The sequence below is a fragment of the Macrotis lagotis genome, chromosome X (genome assembly GCF_037893015.1).
Source record: "Macrotis lagotis isolate mMagLag1 chromosome X, bilby.v1.9.chrom.fasta, whole genome shotgun sequence".
NCBI lineage: Eukaryota > Metazoa > Chordata > Mammalia > Peramelemorphia > Peramelidae > Macrotis > Macrotis lagotis.
This window is the reverse complement of record NC_133666.1, coordinates 603,629,166-603,648,196: the sequence shown is the minus strand read 5'-3', so window position 1 is coordinate 603,648,196 and position 19,031 is coordinate 603,629,166. Positions and strand designations below refer to the sequence as shown.

The 19,031-nt window shown below is 36.1% G+C and overlaps 1 protein-coding gene across 8 annotated transcripts in view; it reads right to left on the bottom strand.

The window, feature by feature from the left end:
- Positions 1-19,031, bottom strand: part of KHDRBS3 (KH RNA binding domain containing, signal transduction associated 3) — a 291,640-nt gene that overhangs the window by 103,462 nt on the left and 169,147 nt on the right. For all 8 annotated transcript variants that reach the window (XM_074202590.1, XM_074202591.1, XM_074202593.1 and 5 more), the window contains exon 6: positions 9,823-10,012. In XM_074202590.1, the coding sequence (XP_074058691.1) occupies positions 9,823-10,012 (190 nt within the window). The remainder of the gene's footprint in view (positions 1-9,822; positions 10,013-19,031) is intronic.

Here is a 19,031-nt window from a genome sequence, read left to right as displayed (position 1 = left end):
TCCATTGCGCCACCTAGCCGTCCCTTCAAATTCTTAAAACATGATTTCATGGTCCCATGTCCACAACCCTGCCACAATCCTATTCTACCTGTGAGGAAATTCAATGGAGACTGGCACAAGGTCTAAGGCCTATGCACTGCCAATAAAGCTATCATTGCCTTGAAATCTATAGCACCAAATCCATATACCATTTTAACCCAAATTCCCAGGAATACCCAGGTTCTCTATCAAAAACTCTATCAAATCAAAAAAAAAGATCCCTTCTTTTGCATACTCCTTCCCTCTGTCAGTTCCTCTTTATCTTTGAGTGGGCCTCTCCCAGGAAACTCAATCCCTCACAGTTTAATTGGATAGCCCTTCCCAAAGTCAGACCAAAGAGATCAAACCCTTGGGAAGGACATATGTGATTTAAATCTTTCTAATGATACTCTAATCCAATGTCAGTGACATCCTGATCAGCAGCCCCTCCCAGGACTCTTCCCTGAAGGTCACTGCTTAAACTCTTTTTGGGGAAATGGAATACAGAGTCTCCACCTCTAAAGACAGAGTCTCATGTCCATCTGTCAGATATTTAGGCCATAAACTAAACCCTACATCCTGGTCTCTGGCAATCTAAAGGAAACAAACCATCCTTTCCATCCTGTCCCTCGCCACCAAGAAGCAACTCTGAACTGTTTTTGGTATGGCTGGATTTTGCATTTGGATTACTAATTTTGGCATCTAAATTAATCCTCTCCACCTAAGGTCCTAACTCCCTACCCCTAAAGTGGGGATTAGACCAAGAAAAGGCTTTTAAATCTGTCAATACCACTCTTACCTCTTGTCTCTGCCCCCACCCTAACCAATCTGGTTAAGTATTTTATCCTCTATGTATAAGAGCATCAAGGCCAGGCTCTTGATGTCCTTACCCAATCTTTAGCCCAACCCCCACCCCATTGCTTATTTCTCAAAAAGGTAGATTCTGGTCTCTAGTTGCCCCCCCTTGCTTGAGAGCTGTTACAGAAGTCTCTAAGCTAACTCTGAACCCATCTCTGAGTTTTCACCCTTCAAGAAACAACCAACTCACCAAGTAACAGGCCTTTCTCTCTATGACTGTCAAATCTTAAAACCCAGCCACTCACTTTTCCACTGAGGAGGGAACCATGGAAGCCCTGCACAGCTGCAATGATTAGGCCTGCTCCAGCAGATACCCCTTTAGATAATCCTGATGAGGAGTGATACACCAATGGCTCTAGTTTTGCTGAAAAAGACATCAGGAAATCTGTCTTATGTGGTGGTTTCTCTACATACCACCACTGAGGTAGATCCCTTATATTCTAACAATTAAGGTCAAAAAACTGAGTTTATTGCTCTTACCCCAACACTAGAATTAGTCAAGAATAAATGCCTCAGTATCTGAATTGAGTCCAGGGGGTGATATAGAAAGAGAGGTGATAACTAATAACTCGCAAAGCCACTATTAAATGGAGAGTAAAGAGATCTTACAGCTCCTCTAACTAGTCCATGAACAAGCCCTCTTTGCAAGTTCTCAGTCCCCTACAGTGTCCAATGGAAATTACTCTTGGGACTCCATCAGATCACTGTTTCTTGGGCAAGAAGGTCCTCCTTAGTCTCATAAAGTCTATCTACAGAAAATGCTTCCTAGGTGTGCAGATCCTGTACATGGCATGCTCAACCAACCCAGAAGGCGTTCACTCCCCAACTCTTTAAAAAATCTGTTCTGAAGAGGGTACCTTTACAGATAAAGACTGGCAGCTTAACTTTAACCCATAAGCCACTTTATAGAGACTTCAAATCCCTCTTAGTCCTTGTTGATGCCATAACTCAATGAGGTGAGGATTTCCAATGCAGGTCCAAACAAACACAAGAAATAGCTAAGGCCCTCCTCAAGGAGATAATACCTGTCTTTTGGACTCCCTAACTCCTTGCAAACTGATAATGGGCCTGTATTTACCTCCCAAATTACCCAGTGCATTGCTGGCACCTTCAACAACAAATATAACTTGCACTAAACCTGGCATCCTCAGTCCTCTGGAAAAGTTGAGAGAATTGATATATAGTCTCAAACAGAGCCTTTAAATATTTTGCCAGGAGAAAAGGGAGATTGAATCAAACTTCACCCAGCTGGTCTATTGTGAAACCAAATCACTGTACTAGATAACATTAAACTTAGTCTCTTTGTACTACTATATGGGAGATTATGTAGTTACCCAGTTTGCTCTGCAGTTAGGCCAAATTCACAAGGCATTCAAACAATATGCCAACCAACACCTCCCCAAACCCTCCAAGGATCCAAACATGGAGTCCTCTGTTGTCCCAGGAGATCTTTTGTACCTGAAATTCTGGAAGAACAGTGAAAGTGACCAATTAGATCTAGAATGGAAGGTCCCTTAAAAGGTTACTCTTACTACAACTGCTGTGAAATTAGAGGACCACTCCAGATGGATACATGTCTCTAGGATTAAATCTGTTCTCTACCTAGCCTCTCATCCAGATAACTACAACTACATTTTTTCTGAACAACTAGAACACCTGAAACTGCTGTTCAGAAAGGACTCTCATGGACCAGGGAAAAATTGCTGGCAATTTTATTATTTCCTCCCTCCCTATCGGTTGTGACATTACACCTCTTATAATCTGAATTACCTTTTGTTTGTTTGGTTTTTTTAGGTTTTTAGGCAAATGGGTTTAAGTGGCTTGCCCAAGGCCACACTGCTAGGTAATTATTAAGTGTCTGAGACCGGATTTGAACCCAGGTACTCCTGACTCCAGGGCTGGTGCTTTATCCACTGCGCCACTTAGCCACCCCTTGAATTACCTTTTGTACCCTGCTCTAAACTGCTTTACTGCTTTAGGAGAAAGTATAATCATGCTATTCCCCCCACCCCCATTATTGCTTCTCACCTCTCCCCTTGTTTAAGGCTGAGGCTGCTTCTCCTGAACTGGAATTATAATGTTTTGGTCCAAATAGGGAACTCTATAGGATGGGCTGGGGACCATAACTGCAGGGTATGTCACCACCATCCACAGGGCACTCACTCACTTACCCTTAGCCCTTTCCCTATCCTTTGAGAAACCAGATGGAAATTTACCTCTTAAAGAGTCCAGAGGATCTTCCTAGGTTTAGTTATAGCCTGCCCACTCTCAAATTTGAGCACCCTCAGGACTCTTGTTTTTGGGCTGGGGATGATCAGGAAATCTTTATCACTTTCATCACAACCAATTTGAGTGGCACTGGCAAAAGTACTACGTGACTTTACTCTTTTCTCTTTTACACCCAATCAAATATCTTTGTGTTCACATGCAAATTCCTACAACATTACCAAACATTGGTTCAGGTTATTTCCCTGGTTCCTGTAACACTTCACTATCACAGAGAACTAGGTCGCAGTTCCTTTTGTACTATATCAGACCACAAGTTCCCTTTATACTCCACTGGAATTTTCTCACTCTGGGAACTGGACAACCCCAATGTCACACAACCCCATGGTGTTACCCTGAGCTCTCGCTGTCTCTTCCCTTATCAACCTCTCAGTCAGTGCAGCCTTCACCAGAGAGTTCCTCTGATTAATATTTATAATAATAATCATTTCTGTATCAAATGTGGATTCTGGGGAAAATGTTGTTTGATATAAATCCATGGGGGCTGAGTATTCACTCTCTTTGTATGATCACTGAATACATGAACCTATTCTTCCAACTTAACACTTGTCATTCACTCCCTGCAAATGAGAAGTCTCATGCCCCTGCTGACATACAAGAGTGACTTAGCCAACATTTTTACATTTTTCTGGACAACTGTATTGTTCTCAACTATCTCCTGACTTTCTCAGGTAGATTTTGTGCTTCAGTCAATATTTTGCACTGTTTGTATATCAATAGTTCCCTTAAAGTGGAATTCTACACCAAGAGAATACTACAAGAGGCTTCTTGGATGCAAAATATTCACTCTAATCTGGCCTCTCCATCTCTCTCTCCTTGAGGTGCCTCAATTCTTTTTCTTTTGCTCCCTATTATTACTCCCTTACTCATAATCCTTTTACTTCTTTTTTTTTTAGATTTTTTTTTTGCAAGGCAAATGGGGTTAAGTGGCTTGTTCAAGGCCACACAGCTAGGTAATTATTAAGTGTCTGAGACTGGATTTGAACCCAGGTACTCCTGACTCCAGGGCCAGTGCTTTATCCACTATGCCACCTAGCCGCCCCTCCTTTTACTTCTTTTTGGCACATATGTTTTTAATCTTGTCAGTTCCAGGCTTCAGGATTCAGGCATTCCATTTCCAGATGATGGCTTGTAAAAGCTATCAGCACACATTGACTACTTCCTTGGATTCTACAGGTCATCAATTCAGATCCCTTCCTGAAGATCTGAATTCTCTCCCCTCTTCATCTTTGTCCCTGTGTCAGTTTACAGAAGATGGACACTCAGCCCAAGGAGGATGGACAGTCAGTCCTTCCTCCCATGAAATGCATTTCATTCCCATATATCTTTAGGGGAGATTTGGTGAGACCCCAACCCTCTCTGCTCTGATCCCTTTGTTAAAGTCAGAACTTTGGTTTACATTTATGACTCTGGCACAAGTTCCACTTCTTTGACAAATACATTTACAAGTTTTGCTTTGAGGTCTCCTCTAAGTCCACAGTCCAAATGTGCCACATCACCTGCTCAAAACATTTTGCTTCCTCCCGTCCCTCACTCCCAATGCCCAAGCCCCTCTCAGTCTGGCCCTGCTGACCTTCAGCACCCAAGAGAACTGAGAGAGAGAATTATGACAGTTAATTTTTTCCCAGACTCCTCTATGAGGAACCTCAACAACATGGTAAGATATATAAAATTAAGAGAATCACTTGGGCAGTTATATCAAGGATTATTTCAATCAGGGAGGCATTGTATCCTTAAATAAAGGGGGACCAATATAAGAGATTTTTGTAGTAATAATATAGACAAAAATTGGCAATGGATTGGATGGGAGAGAGTTAGAGCAATGGAAATAACTGAGATTTTGAATCTTAGTAACTTAGTAACCCAGATGGGTCTTGGACCAGGAATAAAAACTTTTTTTTTCTGTGGTACATGGCACCTATACAAAAACTGACCATTTACTAGGGCATAAAAATCTCATAATCAAATGCAGAAAGGTAAAAAGGTAAAAATATTGAATGCATCCTTTTCAGCCCATGATGCAATCACGTGCAATAAAAGATCAGGGAGAGACAGACCTAAAACAAATTGGAATAACCTAATTTTACACAATGAATAGATCAAACAACAAATCATAGAAATAATGAATGAATCAAAACTTATGGGACACAGTCAAAGTAGTTATTGTGGGAAATAATGTTTGTACTTCTTTCACAAAGAGGACCATGACATGAGGGAGGTGATGCTATGACAAGCACATGAATTGGATTTGAGTGAGGGGGGTGTTACCAGCCCAACTTCCTCCTTCAGGGTCATCTGGATCCAGTATCCAGATATGAAATCAGAATGACTGCAGATGGCCCTGGATGCAAAGCAGAGTTAAGTGACTTGCCCAAGATCACAGCCACTGGCTATCAGCACATATCTTGCTACTCACATAGCAAATGTCTGAGGCTGGATTTGAACTTTGTCCTTCTAACTCCAAGGACAGTGCTCTATTCACTGCTCCACCTACCTGCCTTTTATTAGGGGAAATATTATATCTCTCTAAATGCTAATGTGAATAAAATAGAGAAAGAAGAGATCAATGAACTGAACATGCAACTAAAAAAGTTATAGAAAGAACAAATTAAAAATCCCAATCAAATATCTAATTAAAAAATCTGAAAATTAAAGGTGAAATTAATAGAATCAAAAGCAAGAAAACTATTGAACTAATAAATAAAACCAAGAGTTGGTTCGAAAAAAAAAAACCAAGAAAACAGATAAACCTTTGGTTAACTTGATTAAGAAAAATAAAGAAGAAAACCAAATTACTAGTATCAAAACAAATAAGGTGAAATCACCACCAAAGAGGAGGAAATTAAAGTAATAATTCAGAACTATTTTGTCCAACTGTATGTCAATAAATCTGATAATCTAAGTTAAATGGATGAATATTTACCAGAATATAAATTGCCCAGGTTAAAAATGAGGAAATTAAATACCTAAATAACCCTATCTCAGAAAAATAAATTCATCATGTCATCAATGAACTCCCTAAGAAAAAAATCTCCAGAGTCAGATGGATTCACAAGTGAATTCTACCAAATATTCAAGGAACAATTGGTTCCAATTCTATATAAACTACTTAAAAATTAGGTGAAGACAGAACTCTACCTAATTCCTTCTATGATTCTAACGTGGTTGGTGCTAATAGCTAGAGTATCAGAAGAGTCAAAACAGAGAAAAAAAATCATAGGTCAATTTCCCTAAAGAATATGGATGTAAAAATTTTAAATAAAATATTAGTAAAGTGATGACAGCAAGTTATCACTAGGATAATACACCATGACCAAGCAGGATTTATATCAGGAAAGCAGGGTTGGTTCAATCTTAGGAAAACTATAAGCATAATTGGCCATATCAATAACAAGCCTAACAGAAATCATATGATTATCTCAATAGATGCTGAAATGCCTTCAAAAAAATACAGCATCCATTCCTTCTAAAAATACTAGAGAACATAGTAATAAATGGAATATACCTTAAAACAATAAACAGTACCTCTCTGAAACCATCAACAAGCATTACAGTTAATGGGAATAAGTTAGAAGCATCCCCAATAAGATTAGGGGTAAAACAAGGATGTCCTTTATCTCCACTATTATTCAATATTGCATTAGAAAGGTTAGCTTCAGCAATAAGAGAAGAAAAAGAAATTGAAGCAATCAGAATCAGTAATGAAGAAAGAAAACTCTCACTCTTTGCAGATGATATGATGCTATAGCTAGAGAACCCTAGAAAATCATATAAAAACTACTGGAAACAATTAACAACAGTAGGCAAATTGCAGGATATAAAATAAACCCTCTTAAATCCTCAGCACAGTATGCGCTGAGGATTTAAGAGGGTTTATTTTATATCTAATATATATATATATAAAGAGAGAGAGAGAGAGAGAGAGAGAGAGAGAGAGAGAGAGAGAGAGAGAGAGAGATACAGCAGCAAGAAATCCCATTTAAAATAACTTCAGATGGGGCAGCTAGATAGCGCAGTGGATAGAGAGAGCACTGGCCCCGGAGTCAGGAATACCTGAGTTCAAATCCAGACTCAGACACTTAATAATTACCTAGCTGTGTGGCCTTGGCCAAGCCACTTAACCCCATTGCCTTGCAAAAACCTAAAAAAAAACCCCCCAAAAAACACCTTCGGACAACATAACATACTTGGGAGTCTACCTGCCATGGCAGACTCAGAAACTCTATGAAAACAAATATAAAACACTCTTCACACAAATAAAGATCTAAATAACTGGTAAATATTAACCACTCATGGAAAGGGGCCGAACCCAATATAATAAAAAGGACAATTCTGCCTAAATTAAACTACTTATTTAATGCCACAACAACCAAACTTCCAAAAATTACTTTGATGAGCTAGGAAAAGTAGAAACTAAATTCATGTAGAGGAATAAAAAGTCAAGAATATAAAGGAATTTAATGAAAAAAAAATTACAAAGGAAGGTGGCCTAGCCATACCAGATCTAGAATTACATTATAAAGCATCGATCATCAAAACTGTTTGGTACTGGCCAAGAAATGAAGTGGTGGGTAAGTGGAATAGATAAGGTGCAAAACGAAAAGGTTCCATCTCTTGAGATAAAAACTCACTCTTCAATAAAAAAAAAAACTGCTGGGAAAAATAGAAGGTAGTTCAGTAGAAACTAGGCACAGACCAACACCTCACACCCTATACCAAGATACGGCTGAAATGGGTGCAGGATTTAGACATAAAAATCAATTAGAAGAACAAGGAATAGTTTACCTTCAGATCTAGGGAAAGGGGAGCAGTTTATGTCCAAAGAAGAGATAGAGAACATTATAAAAAAACAAACTATGATTATGATTATATTAAATTAAAAAGGCTGTGCACAAACAAAACCATTGCAACTAAGATTAAAAGGAATGTAGTTAGCTGGGAAACAATTTTTATAATTAGGATTTCTGACAAAAGACTCTTTTCTAAAACAGAGAACTGAGTCAAATTTATAAAAAAAACCCAAATCATTCCTCAATCAATAAATGGTCAACAGACATGGAAAGCCAATTCTCAGATGAGGAAATCAAAATTAACTGTGGTAATATGAAAAACTGCTCTAAAACATTATTCAATAGAAAAATGCAAATAAACACATATTTGAGTTACTACCTCATACCTCTGAGATTGGACTTGAAAGGAATGTTGGAGGGGATATAGGAAAACTGGGTCACTAATACACTGTTGGAGGTTCTGTGAACTGATCCAACCTTTCTGGGGAGCAATTTGGAATTATGCCTAAAGGGCAATAAAATATGCATATCCTTTGATCTAGTCATACCTCTACTGGGTCTATAACCTGAATAAATCATGAAATGAGTAAAAAATCCCACATGTAAAAAAATATTCATAGAAGATCTGTTTGTAGTGGCAAAGAATTGGAAACTGAAGGGACACCCATCTATTGGGAATGATTGAACAGATTGTGGTATATGCATGTGATGGAATCTATTGTTCTAGAAGAAATGGTGAGGGATATGATTTCAAAAAAGCCTGGAAAAGATCTGTATGAATTGATGCTGAGTAAAATCAATAGAACCAGAACATTATATGCATCAACAACAATATGGGATGATGGTCAACCATAATGGACTTGTTCATTTCAGCAGTACAATAATCAAAGACAATTTTAACGGACTTATAGTAGAGAATATCACCCATATCCAGAGAAGGAACTGTGGAGTTTAAATAAAGACCAAAACTTATTACTTTCATTTTAAAAAAAACTGTCATGTACTATATCACTGTTTCCTCTCTAGTTTTCATTTCTTCCATTTGGATCTGATTCTTCTCTCACAACATGTTCAATGTTGATCTAAATTTTGCATGATTTTAAATACAGAACTTATATCAGATTGCCTTCTGTCAGGGGGAGGGGGAGGGAAAGGAAGGAGGGAAAAAATTGTAAAACTTAAAACCTTGCAAAAAATGATTGGTAAAAAACCATCATTGTATGAAGTGAGAAAAACAAATGAATAAACTGTTTAATTTTTAAAAAGGATAAAAATTAAATTAAATTAAATTAAATTGTTACTTGGCTGCATTCCCTGACTGTATATATCCTTAACAAGTCATTTAACTTTCCTGAGATTCAACTTCTTTAACTATAAAATGGGAATACTGTTATTTGCTCTTAACAGGTCATTTAACTTTCCTGAGATTCAGTCTCTTCAACTATAAAATGAGAATACTGTTATTTGCTTACTTTACCCTACTGGGTTGTTATGAAAATCCTACTATGTACATTAATTTTTATTTGTTAAAGGCCTATATAATTAAGGTAAGATATTATGAAGACTTACAAATTGTTTTATTTCCCCCTATTGAGTTGTTTACAACTCATATTACTATGTCTCTAATAGTCTGATATTATGAATGAGTTATTCAAAGCTACATCCTTTTCTCATTTACAATTAGGTAGACATATTAATGATATCAGTGGGTAGGCATTCTTGTAAAGTTATCTCCCCTTTCATTTACATTTATATTTACTTCTTCTTTTAACTATACTAACAAATTAGTGAATGACAAATGATTTGCCTTTTACAGTCACTTAATCCCTAGTGAGTTAAGAAATTTGTCACATGAAACACTTTTACTTACATATTCTCCATATGTCTCTTGTGTGGGTGGTGGTGGAGGAGGCCGGTATCCTGTTGGGGGTACTCCTCTTGCTCTAGGTGTAAGAAGCCCTCTAGCACGGCTGACTGGACCTCGGCTGGGAGGAACTCCTCTGGGAGCTGGGGCACCTCTTGGTACACCTGCTGGCCGGGGTGCAACACCTCCCCTTCCCCTGTGAACAAAATGATGGATAGAAATTTTTAGTCTCATAATATTGCATCCAAGTACATCTAAACTGTATTCTCCCTAACTTTTACTCAAGTAAAATCAGGAATACACTGTAATCAGTTTTTGAAAACCTAACAATTACTTGTGTCTTCTATCAAAAAAGCAATGAGATTTCATTCATTTGGCAATTATTTACTGATTTCCCATGTGTGTGAATAATTGTGCTTGACACTAGTATATCAGTTAAGTAGAACTATAACCCATTAATTACTAAGCAAACAAAAAATTCCTAATTTTTCAAAACTCAAATATGTCATCTCATCAATTTGGATCTCCCCTCTATACAGATTGCTATTCTTATGGGGTTGGTTTTCCTCTACTTTGCTGGTTTTTCTGCTCATGATTTTGCTTTAGAAGATTATCCTAACAGGATACCAGAGGACTTCCTTGCTTTCTTCAGAAATTAAGCGATTGCTTAGTGAAGGATTATCAACATGTTAACTTTTGATCTCTTAATTATTATTGTCATAGATCAATGAGAATTAATTTCTTTTCCTATTCTTTTATAGTTGTTAACTATTAATATGCTGAAACTTCCTCAGAGACCATACTCTTCCATAGACACTCATGGTTTTTTTGCTAAATTTTTTCTAGTTTTTAATTTTGAGTTTCAAAGTTTCTCCGCCTCCTTCCCTTCTCCCCCTCCCTAAAATGGTAAGCAATTAGATACAAGAGTGTGTGTGTGTGTATATGTATATGCAGTCATGTAAAATGTATTTCCATATTAATCATTTTGTGAAACAGAACAAAAAGGAGAAAAGTGAAAACTGTATGCTTCAATCTATATTCAGTTACTGATATTCAGTTACTATCAGTCCTTTATCTGGAGTTTAAAAAGCATTTTTCATCTTAAGTCCTTTGGAATTGTCTTGGGTCACTGTATTGCTGAGAGAACAATGTGAGAATTGTTTATCACACAATCTTGCTGTTACTGGGTAAAATACTTTCCTGGTTCTGCTTATTTCATTTTGCATTGGGTCATATGAGTCTTTTCAACATTTATGAAAGTCTCCTCCTCATCATGCTATTAGAAGCATAAAAACATTCCACTGTAATCATATATCACAAAATTTTCAGCTGTTCTACCCAATTCCCAATTCTTTATTACTACAATGAGACATTCTATAATAACTGCTTTTGTACATATAGGTCCTTTCCTCTTTCTTATAATAATTTGGGATATATAAATAGTGGTGGTATTGATGGATCAAAGGCATACACATAGACTGTCATTTGGGCATAATTTCAAATTGTTCTGCAGAAAGGTTGGATCTGTTCACAACTCCAACAACGATGCATGAGTATCCCAATGTTCCCACAACCTCTCCAACATTTATCATTTCCCTTTTCATTAGTCAATCTGATAGGTATAAGGGGAGAGTTGTTTTAATTTGCATTTCTCTAATCAATAGAGATTTAAGAACTTTTTTTTCTTTTGCCTATGGATAGCTTTGATTTCTTCATCTGAAGATTGCCTGCTCATATTCTTTGACCATTTGTTCATTGGGCAATAAAGTATATTCTTATCAATTTGAGTCAATTCTCCATACATTTAAGAAATAAAACCTTTATCAGAGACCCTTGTTATTTAAAAAAAAAATTCCTAGTTTTCTGCTTTCTTTAGTCTTGGTTGCATTGATTTTGCTTGTGTTAAACCTTTTAAATTTAATATGATAAAAATTATCCATTTTGCATTCCATAATGTTCTCTATCTAGTTCAATAATTCTTAAATTATCTCTCCTGTAACTATTTCCAGGTCAGGTGTTTTTTTTCAATGGGATATTTTGCATTTTCTTCCATTTTTTCCCATTCTTTGGATTTTGTCTTATTGTCTCTTGATATTCCAAGAAGTCATGAGCTTCCACTTGTCCAATTTTACTTTTTAACAAATTATTTTTTCCAGTTAGCTTTTATATCTTATTTTCATTTAGTCAATTGTACTTTTTAAATAATTTTTCCTTTTTCCAGTTTTTTGTGCTTCCTTTAACAAGCAGCCTTTTTTTCATGATTCTCTTACAGAACTCTCATTTTCCCAAATTTTGTTCTACTTCACTTATTTGATTTTTAAAAATCTCTTTTTTTGCTCTTCCATGAGGACTTTTTTGGCTTAAGGCCAATTTATATTTTCTTTAAGGCTTTGCATATATAGACCTTTTGGCATAGCTGTCCTTTTCTGAGTTTGTATTTTGATCTTGGCCATAGTAGGTTTTTTGTTGTTTTTATTTTCTTTTGCTCATTTTTCAGTCTATTTTGTGACTTTTAAAGTTGAGCTCTGCTTCTGGGTTGTAGGGAGCACTGTCCAAGAACCAGGGGCCACAAGCTAGGGCACTGGCTTTCTGCGCTGGAGTCTCTGGGCCTGAGGGCTCCCTTGCTGCACTGGGGCTGCCTGGCCTAATCGAGCCTATTGTGCAGGGGCTTCCCAGCCCACCTCCCAGAGCTAACCACTAGCCTGCTGTGCAGGGGCTATCATGGGACCTCTGGGGTTCATCTGTGCCGGGCTAGCAGTCTCTGCTGGCGTATCTGCACAATGCCTGAGCTCCCTTTCACAATGTGAGACAGACCTTTCTTGCAGTCCTTCTAAGTTATGTTGGGCTGAAAAATTCTTTTCACTCCTTTTGTGGGTTATGCTGCTCCAGAATTTGTTTTGAGGTATGGCTTAAAGTTGTTTCAAGGGAGACTGTGGAGGGTTCTGGCACCTTCCTGCCTTTCCTGCCATCTTGACTCCACCCACCTTTGGAGACCCTAAGAATTGTGTCCCATGCTAGATACATAGGTAAAAAATAAAAATAACTGGCAGAATACTGATAATAAGATATGGACCTTTCTTTCAGGGAAAAGTTTTGTATATTAAAAGGGGGTTTTATATTTGACTTAAGGCAATCCAGTACAGTCTTCTTCAGTTTATTTCCAGACCCAGTTCATTGTCAATTCATATCATCCGTCCTGAGAAGACGTACAAGTGACCAGATTCTATAGGTTATTTTTGCAATTGCATATTACATCCTAATTTAGACATTATTTATGAATTTGAGAAAAAATAAATAATAATTTTAATTAATTAGAAAACTTTCAAATTACATCTTTGACATTACTTTGAATTTCCCCTTTAGAAGGATATTATCCTTACATCACATTATATTTTGATGACAAATATTTTAAAAATTAAAAGACTTTCATTGTTGTTGTTCAGGAATATCTGATATCACACTTCTTTTTGAAGTTATTATATTAGAATTATAATATTATCCAAAACAAACTTGAATGTTTTAAGATATTGATCAAAGTCACTGTTTTGAAATAAAGCCTTTAGGGCAGCAAAACATGTTCCTCTACCAAATAAAATTAATGAGTAAAGTACAAGTTTGTATTCTCTATGAAATGGATTCCTGCTCACTGGAGGTCTTCAAGTCAAATGTAGAGCATTTGATCAATTCTTGACTTACCTCAGTGAAATTATTATTATTATTATTATTTATTTAAAGATGGAGAAAGCTAAAAGTTATTTTGGAGGGTTTAGAAAAATATGGTTAGGAAAAAAACAACACACTGAATCTGGAGTTAGAGAACTTATCTCTTTTTTTTAAATTGGTTTTTGCAAGCCAATGGGGTTAAGTGACTTGCCCAAGATCATGCAGCTAGGTAATTATTAAGTGTCTGAGTCTAGATTTGAACTCAGATCCTCCTTATTCCAGGACCAGTGCTCTATCCACTGGTGTTACTTAGCTGCCCCCAGAGAATGTATCTTTGTGAACTCAGTCAAATAAAATTAATCTCTCTAGGCTTCAATTACTTCATTTGTAAAATAAGGGAATAAGACTCAATAACCGTTCTTTGTCTTTCTCAATTTATGATCCTATGTCTGAAATGTGACCATATAGTACAACACAGAAGCCAAGGTCTAAATGGGATCATCGTATACCTGAACAATAATCATCTCTATATTTACAACAGTGGATCACCTGAATCACCCAACTTCTATTTGAAGGGGTCTAACTGAAAACAGAATACTTCCTCACTTTTTGATAATTTGTTTTAGGATAAACCATAAAAAGGAAGCTTACTGTTGAAACAAATAATTTGAATCTTGGACAAAAATTACACACACACACACACACACACACACACACACACACACACACACACGAAATTGTAACATAACATTATAAGAAAGTCAACCAAACTGACAATTGCCCTGGATTTTGGTAAGACAGATTTCCAAAGGTTCATAGAATCATAGAAATAACAGATCGAGTCTTACAAAGGACTTCAGAAAGACCACAAGGCAGAACCAAGATGGTGGAGTGAAGCTAGGGAACTCCTGAAGCTTTTCCTAAAACAACTTTGACTATTCTCCCCCTTTTACCCATGCCACAGACTTTTCCCTGAAGTTCCTCTAAGAAATAACATTGAAAATTTGTTTTCATTGTTTTTTTTTTTTTTTTATCATGTGTTCTGTTGTTCTGAAGTCAATGAGAAGCTTTTAGTTACAGCACAGCTAAGGTCTCGGCCCAGTTTTACCAGCCAGGAGAGTCCTAACCCCCAGCTCATAGAGCAAGATTTTAAGTCCTGGGAAGCTAGCAAATTGGGAACATCAGAAACATTGGAGGGTCTAGAACCCTGACCCCCAGCGGGAAGGGGGGGAAGCTTAGGATTGTACTCCCTATTATCACAGAAACAGAGTTCAATGACAAGATGACCAACCCCTTGCCCCCCAATGTTCTAAAATCTGACAGAAACTATTATGATAAAGGTGTTAAAATGCTATCTCAGAAGAAGAACGCAATGACAACATGATGTTAAGTCTTGAAGGGGTTGATGAATTAATTCCAAATAGATGCTATGGAAAGAGCTCAAAAAGGATTTTAAAAACCAAAGAAAAGTGGAAGAAGAAAATTGGAGGAAAGAAATGAAAATCAAGTATCAGAATTATGAAAAATTCACTGAAGAAAACAATAATTTTAAAAGTAAATTTGACCAGCTAGAAAATAAAATGAACAAACTGCAAAAGGAAACAAAAAATCTAACTGAAGAAAATAAAACTTCAAGGATTAAGAGTGGGGGGCAGCTAGGTGATGCAGTGGACAGAACACTGGCCCTGGAGTCAGGAGGACCTGAGTTCATATCTGACCTCAGACAATAATTGCCCAGTTGCATGACCCTGGGCAAGTCACTTAATCCCATTGCCTTGCAAAACAAACAAATAAACAAACAAAAAAAGAATTAGAATTGGACAAATGTAAATGAATGTTCCCATGTGACACCATGATTCCATCAAACAAAACCAAAAGGCTGAAAAAAAAATGGAAAAAAATGTAAATTACTTCTTAGGAAATACTACCAACCTGGAAAATAGATCCAGGAGAGATAATGTACAAATTACTAGTCTACCTGAAAAGCCAGAATCAAAAACATAGCTGGGATAATATCATGCAGGAAATAATCTTGGAAATTGCCCTAATATACCACAACAAGATAACACAGTCCTTGAAAGAATCCATGAATCACCACTAGAAAGAGATCCCAAATTTCAAAATTCTCAGCTAAGGCTTTAAAAGCAGCCAAAAAGAACTTAAATATCATGGAGCCACAATTGGGTTTATTCAGAAATTATCAGTTTCAACATTAAAGGGCCTGGAATATGGTATTCTGGAGGGCAAAAGAGCTTGGATTACAATCAAGAATCAAACTAACCTGTGAAATTTAGCATAATCTTTCAGAGGAAAAGATAGGCTTTCAAGCTTAGCTGATTAAAAAACCAGAATCTAACACAAAATTTGATCTTCAAATACAAAACTCAAGAGATATGTACAAAATGGAAGAAACAAGAAAAAGTGACTTTCCAAAGTCATTTAGGCTATACACTAGATTTGAACTCCTGTTCCATTACTCTAGTCAATGTTCTTTCCACTGTATCAGTTATCTCCCAGATTAGACAGTTATCTTAATCTACTATTTGGATTCAAGTCACCTTTGACTTGACTTTATAACCATAAGGTGATTAAGTTCTCTGAGTTTCAAATTACTTTTAAGGACTCATTGTAAATTATGCTCTCTATTTTCAGAATTATTCCAATTGTTGTTTTTTAAAAAAAGGATTGTTTAATGGATATAGCTATTTTCTTTGTTTCTTCTCTTAACATTTTTTAAAAATTTATGGAATACCATTTTTATTTTTAAAAATGACCCCAGAGAGGAAAGAATTAATTCCTTTCATTTTTATAGTTCAAGAGTCAGAGACCTAGAGATCTTCAAGTTTTCTACAAATAGTTTGACACAATACATTTTTGTGTTAATTCATTTTCACTTCTTAGCATCATTTTCATCATTTGTAAAATAAGAGATAATATCACCTACTCATAGTGTTTGCAGGTAAGATCTTATAAAAGTATGAATTTAAACTGGTTTGCAAACTTTTAAGTGTCATAGAAATGTAAACTATAAAGTAGGAGCACAAAAAATCATGCCCCACTCCCACAATATTTCTATATAGCAATAATTTAGGAAAAATACTAGGAAAGGAAGTTTCATTCAAAAATTACCACAAAATGCATAAAGGGAATCCATTTGCCAAGTCACTTTCAACACTAGTATAGATAAAAAACATTACTTAAAGAAATAAAAGAATTTAAAACAGGAGGCATATTCTATGCTTATAGATGCATCTTGACAATAGATATGTCAATACTAACTACATTAATTTATACATTTAGTGATATACTAAATTTGCAAGGAAATGCAGAGCTACATAAAACACAATTATTTTGGAGGGGGGAAAAAAGGCCAAAATAGCACCTCTAGATATAAGATTATACTATCAAAAGTAAATACATTTATACTGGTTCAAAATTAGATGACAATAGATTAGTTAAACTTCAGTGAAGAAGATTAGAAATAATTTTTAAAAACTGACATCAATCACATAATATTCAATAAATCACAGAAAATACATAAATGGGGAAGAGCTTCTTATTTGAATAACTGAGAAAACTGTAGGAAGATAGTTTGGCAGAAATTGTGTTTACACCAACATCCTATGTCATAAACCACATTAGAGACATATGACTTGAATGCTTACGGTCAAGTAACTTTAAAAATTATTAAGAAACCAAATTATTCACCTCTCACAGCTCAGTGTAAAGGGATGCAACAACAACAAAAATATTATTTCATTCTGTCCATTCTATCAAGACTTCATATCCAAAATATAAGGAAATTAACAAAAGGGATCAGAGTACTTGAAGAAACTGATCTCAATTTTTTTAATATTAACAATCATATGAATGACTACTCCAAATCATCAATAATAAAATAACTGCACATCAAATCAACTCTGAGGATTTACTTCTTATTTATTAAATAAAAAAAAGAACCAGACAAAAGATGGAATATATATTGTAATGTTTGTGGAAAGACAAGCACAGTTAACATACTGTTTGTGAAGGTGTGAAACAGTACCACTATTCTAAAAAGCAATTTGAAATTATGCTAAGGAAGTGACTAAAATGTATATTTCTTTAGACCCAGATACTTCCCTGCAAGGCATACGCACCACAGGAGGAGAGTGACCAAAAATGAACTTTCTTAAATGGACTTAGGGTTCCATTGAAATTGTTAGTTCTTTTATTCATTCTCCATAGTGGCTTTTCCAATCTTTTTCATCCCTTTTCAAACTTGTTATGGTTTCCCTTTTCCCTTCCTCTACTTTCTCAGTTGAGAATTTTGTCTCGATGACAGAAAAAAAAAATTGAGGTCATTAACCATGAGTATCTCCTACCTGCCTTTCAGACTTTTCAAAATAGATGTCCAGTGGATATTTTAAACTCATATTCAAACAGAACTCAGTACTTTTCCCCTTAAAACCCTCCAACCTATTAACATAGAGAAGAACAGAACCTTCAGGCTTATAATCTCTGAGTCATCCAGGATTTCTTATCACCTCTCACTTCCCATCCCAAATCCAAGTTGTTGCCAAGACTTGTCCATTTCACCTTGGCAAGCCACTCCTATATGACGCCTCCTCATTTTTCCTCTGACACTGCCACCTCATTATCTCACACCTTGTTCATAAGTTACTGGGGGACAGGCTTGCCTTACGTCCTTCCTCAATTCATCCATTCTCCATTCAGTCACTAAAGTGATCTCAACAGATCTAATCATATCCTTGCCTTGCTTCCCAGTCCAATCCTCCCACACTTCAACTCCAGGGGTTCTCTATTACCTGTAATTGGTGTTGAAAGCCCCTGAAAACCTAGTCTTCTATCTTTCCAGATTTCTTTCACTTTACTTCCTGATGCATACTCTTCCATTCATTAAAACTGTCTTTTGATATTTCCATAAACAAAAACAGTCCCTGTCTCTCATATCTTCACTGGTTTGTTTTAAGACTAGGTTAAAATCCTGTCACACGAAAAGCCTTCTCTAATCCCATCTGAATTCCAATTCTACTTTCCCTCTTCTAATTATTGCCTATATATTTTTTCTGTATATAACTTGCTTCATACTTTTGTATATGTATGTTATATCATTCCATTTGAAGGTAGGTTCATTGAGGGCAGGGAATATCTTTTGCTTCTTTCTATATCTTTGGTGTTTAGCACATTGTCTGGTTCATAGGTACTGAATAAAAGTTTAATGAGTGTACAGAGTGTAGTGGAGATGGGATTGAGAATTTGGCCAAAACTTGGTGAGATTTATTGAAATCATTTACCATCATCTCCTCCTGTTGATGTATGCATTTAATATACAACCTGGCACAGAGGAGGAGGATCTTTATACTTTAAGAAACTTGGAGTTTAATTTTTGTGACTTTCAGTCTTGAATAAGATATTAATATTTCCACTTAGATAATAATCAGAATTTGAATTTTCATGTTATTCGACTTTTTTTGTAACTGAAATTTTTCTGCATAGGAATTCCAGATATCTCATATTTCTGTTCTACATAAATAACAAATGAAGAATAT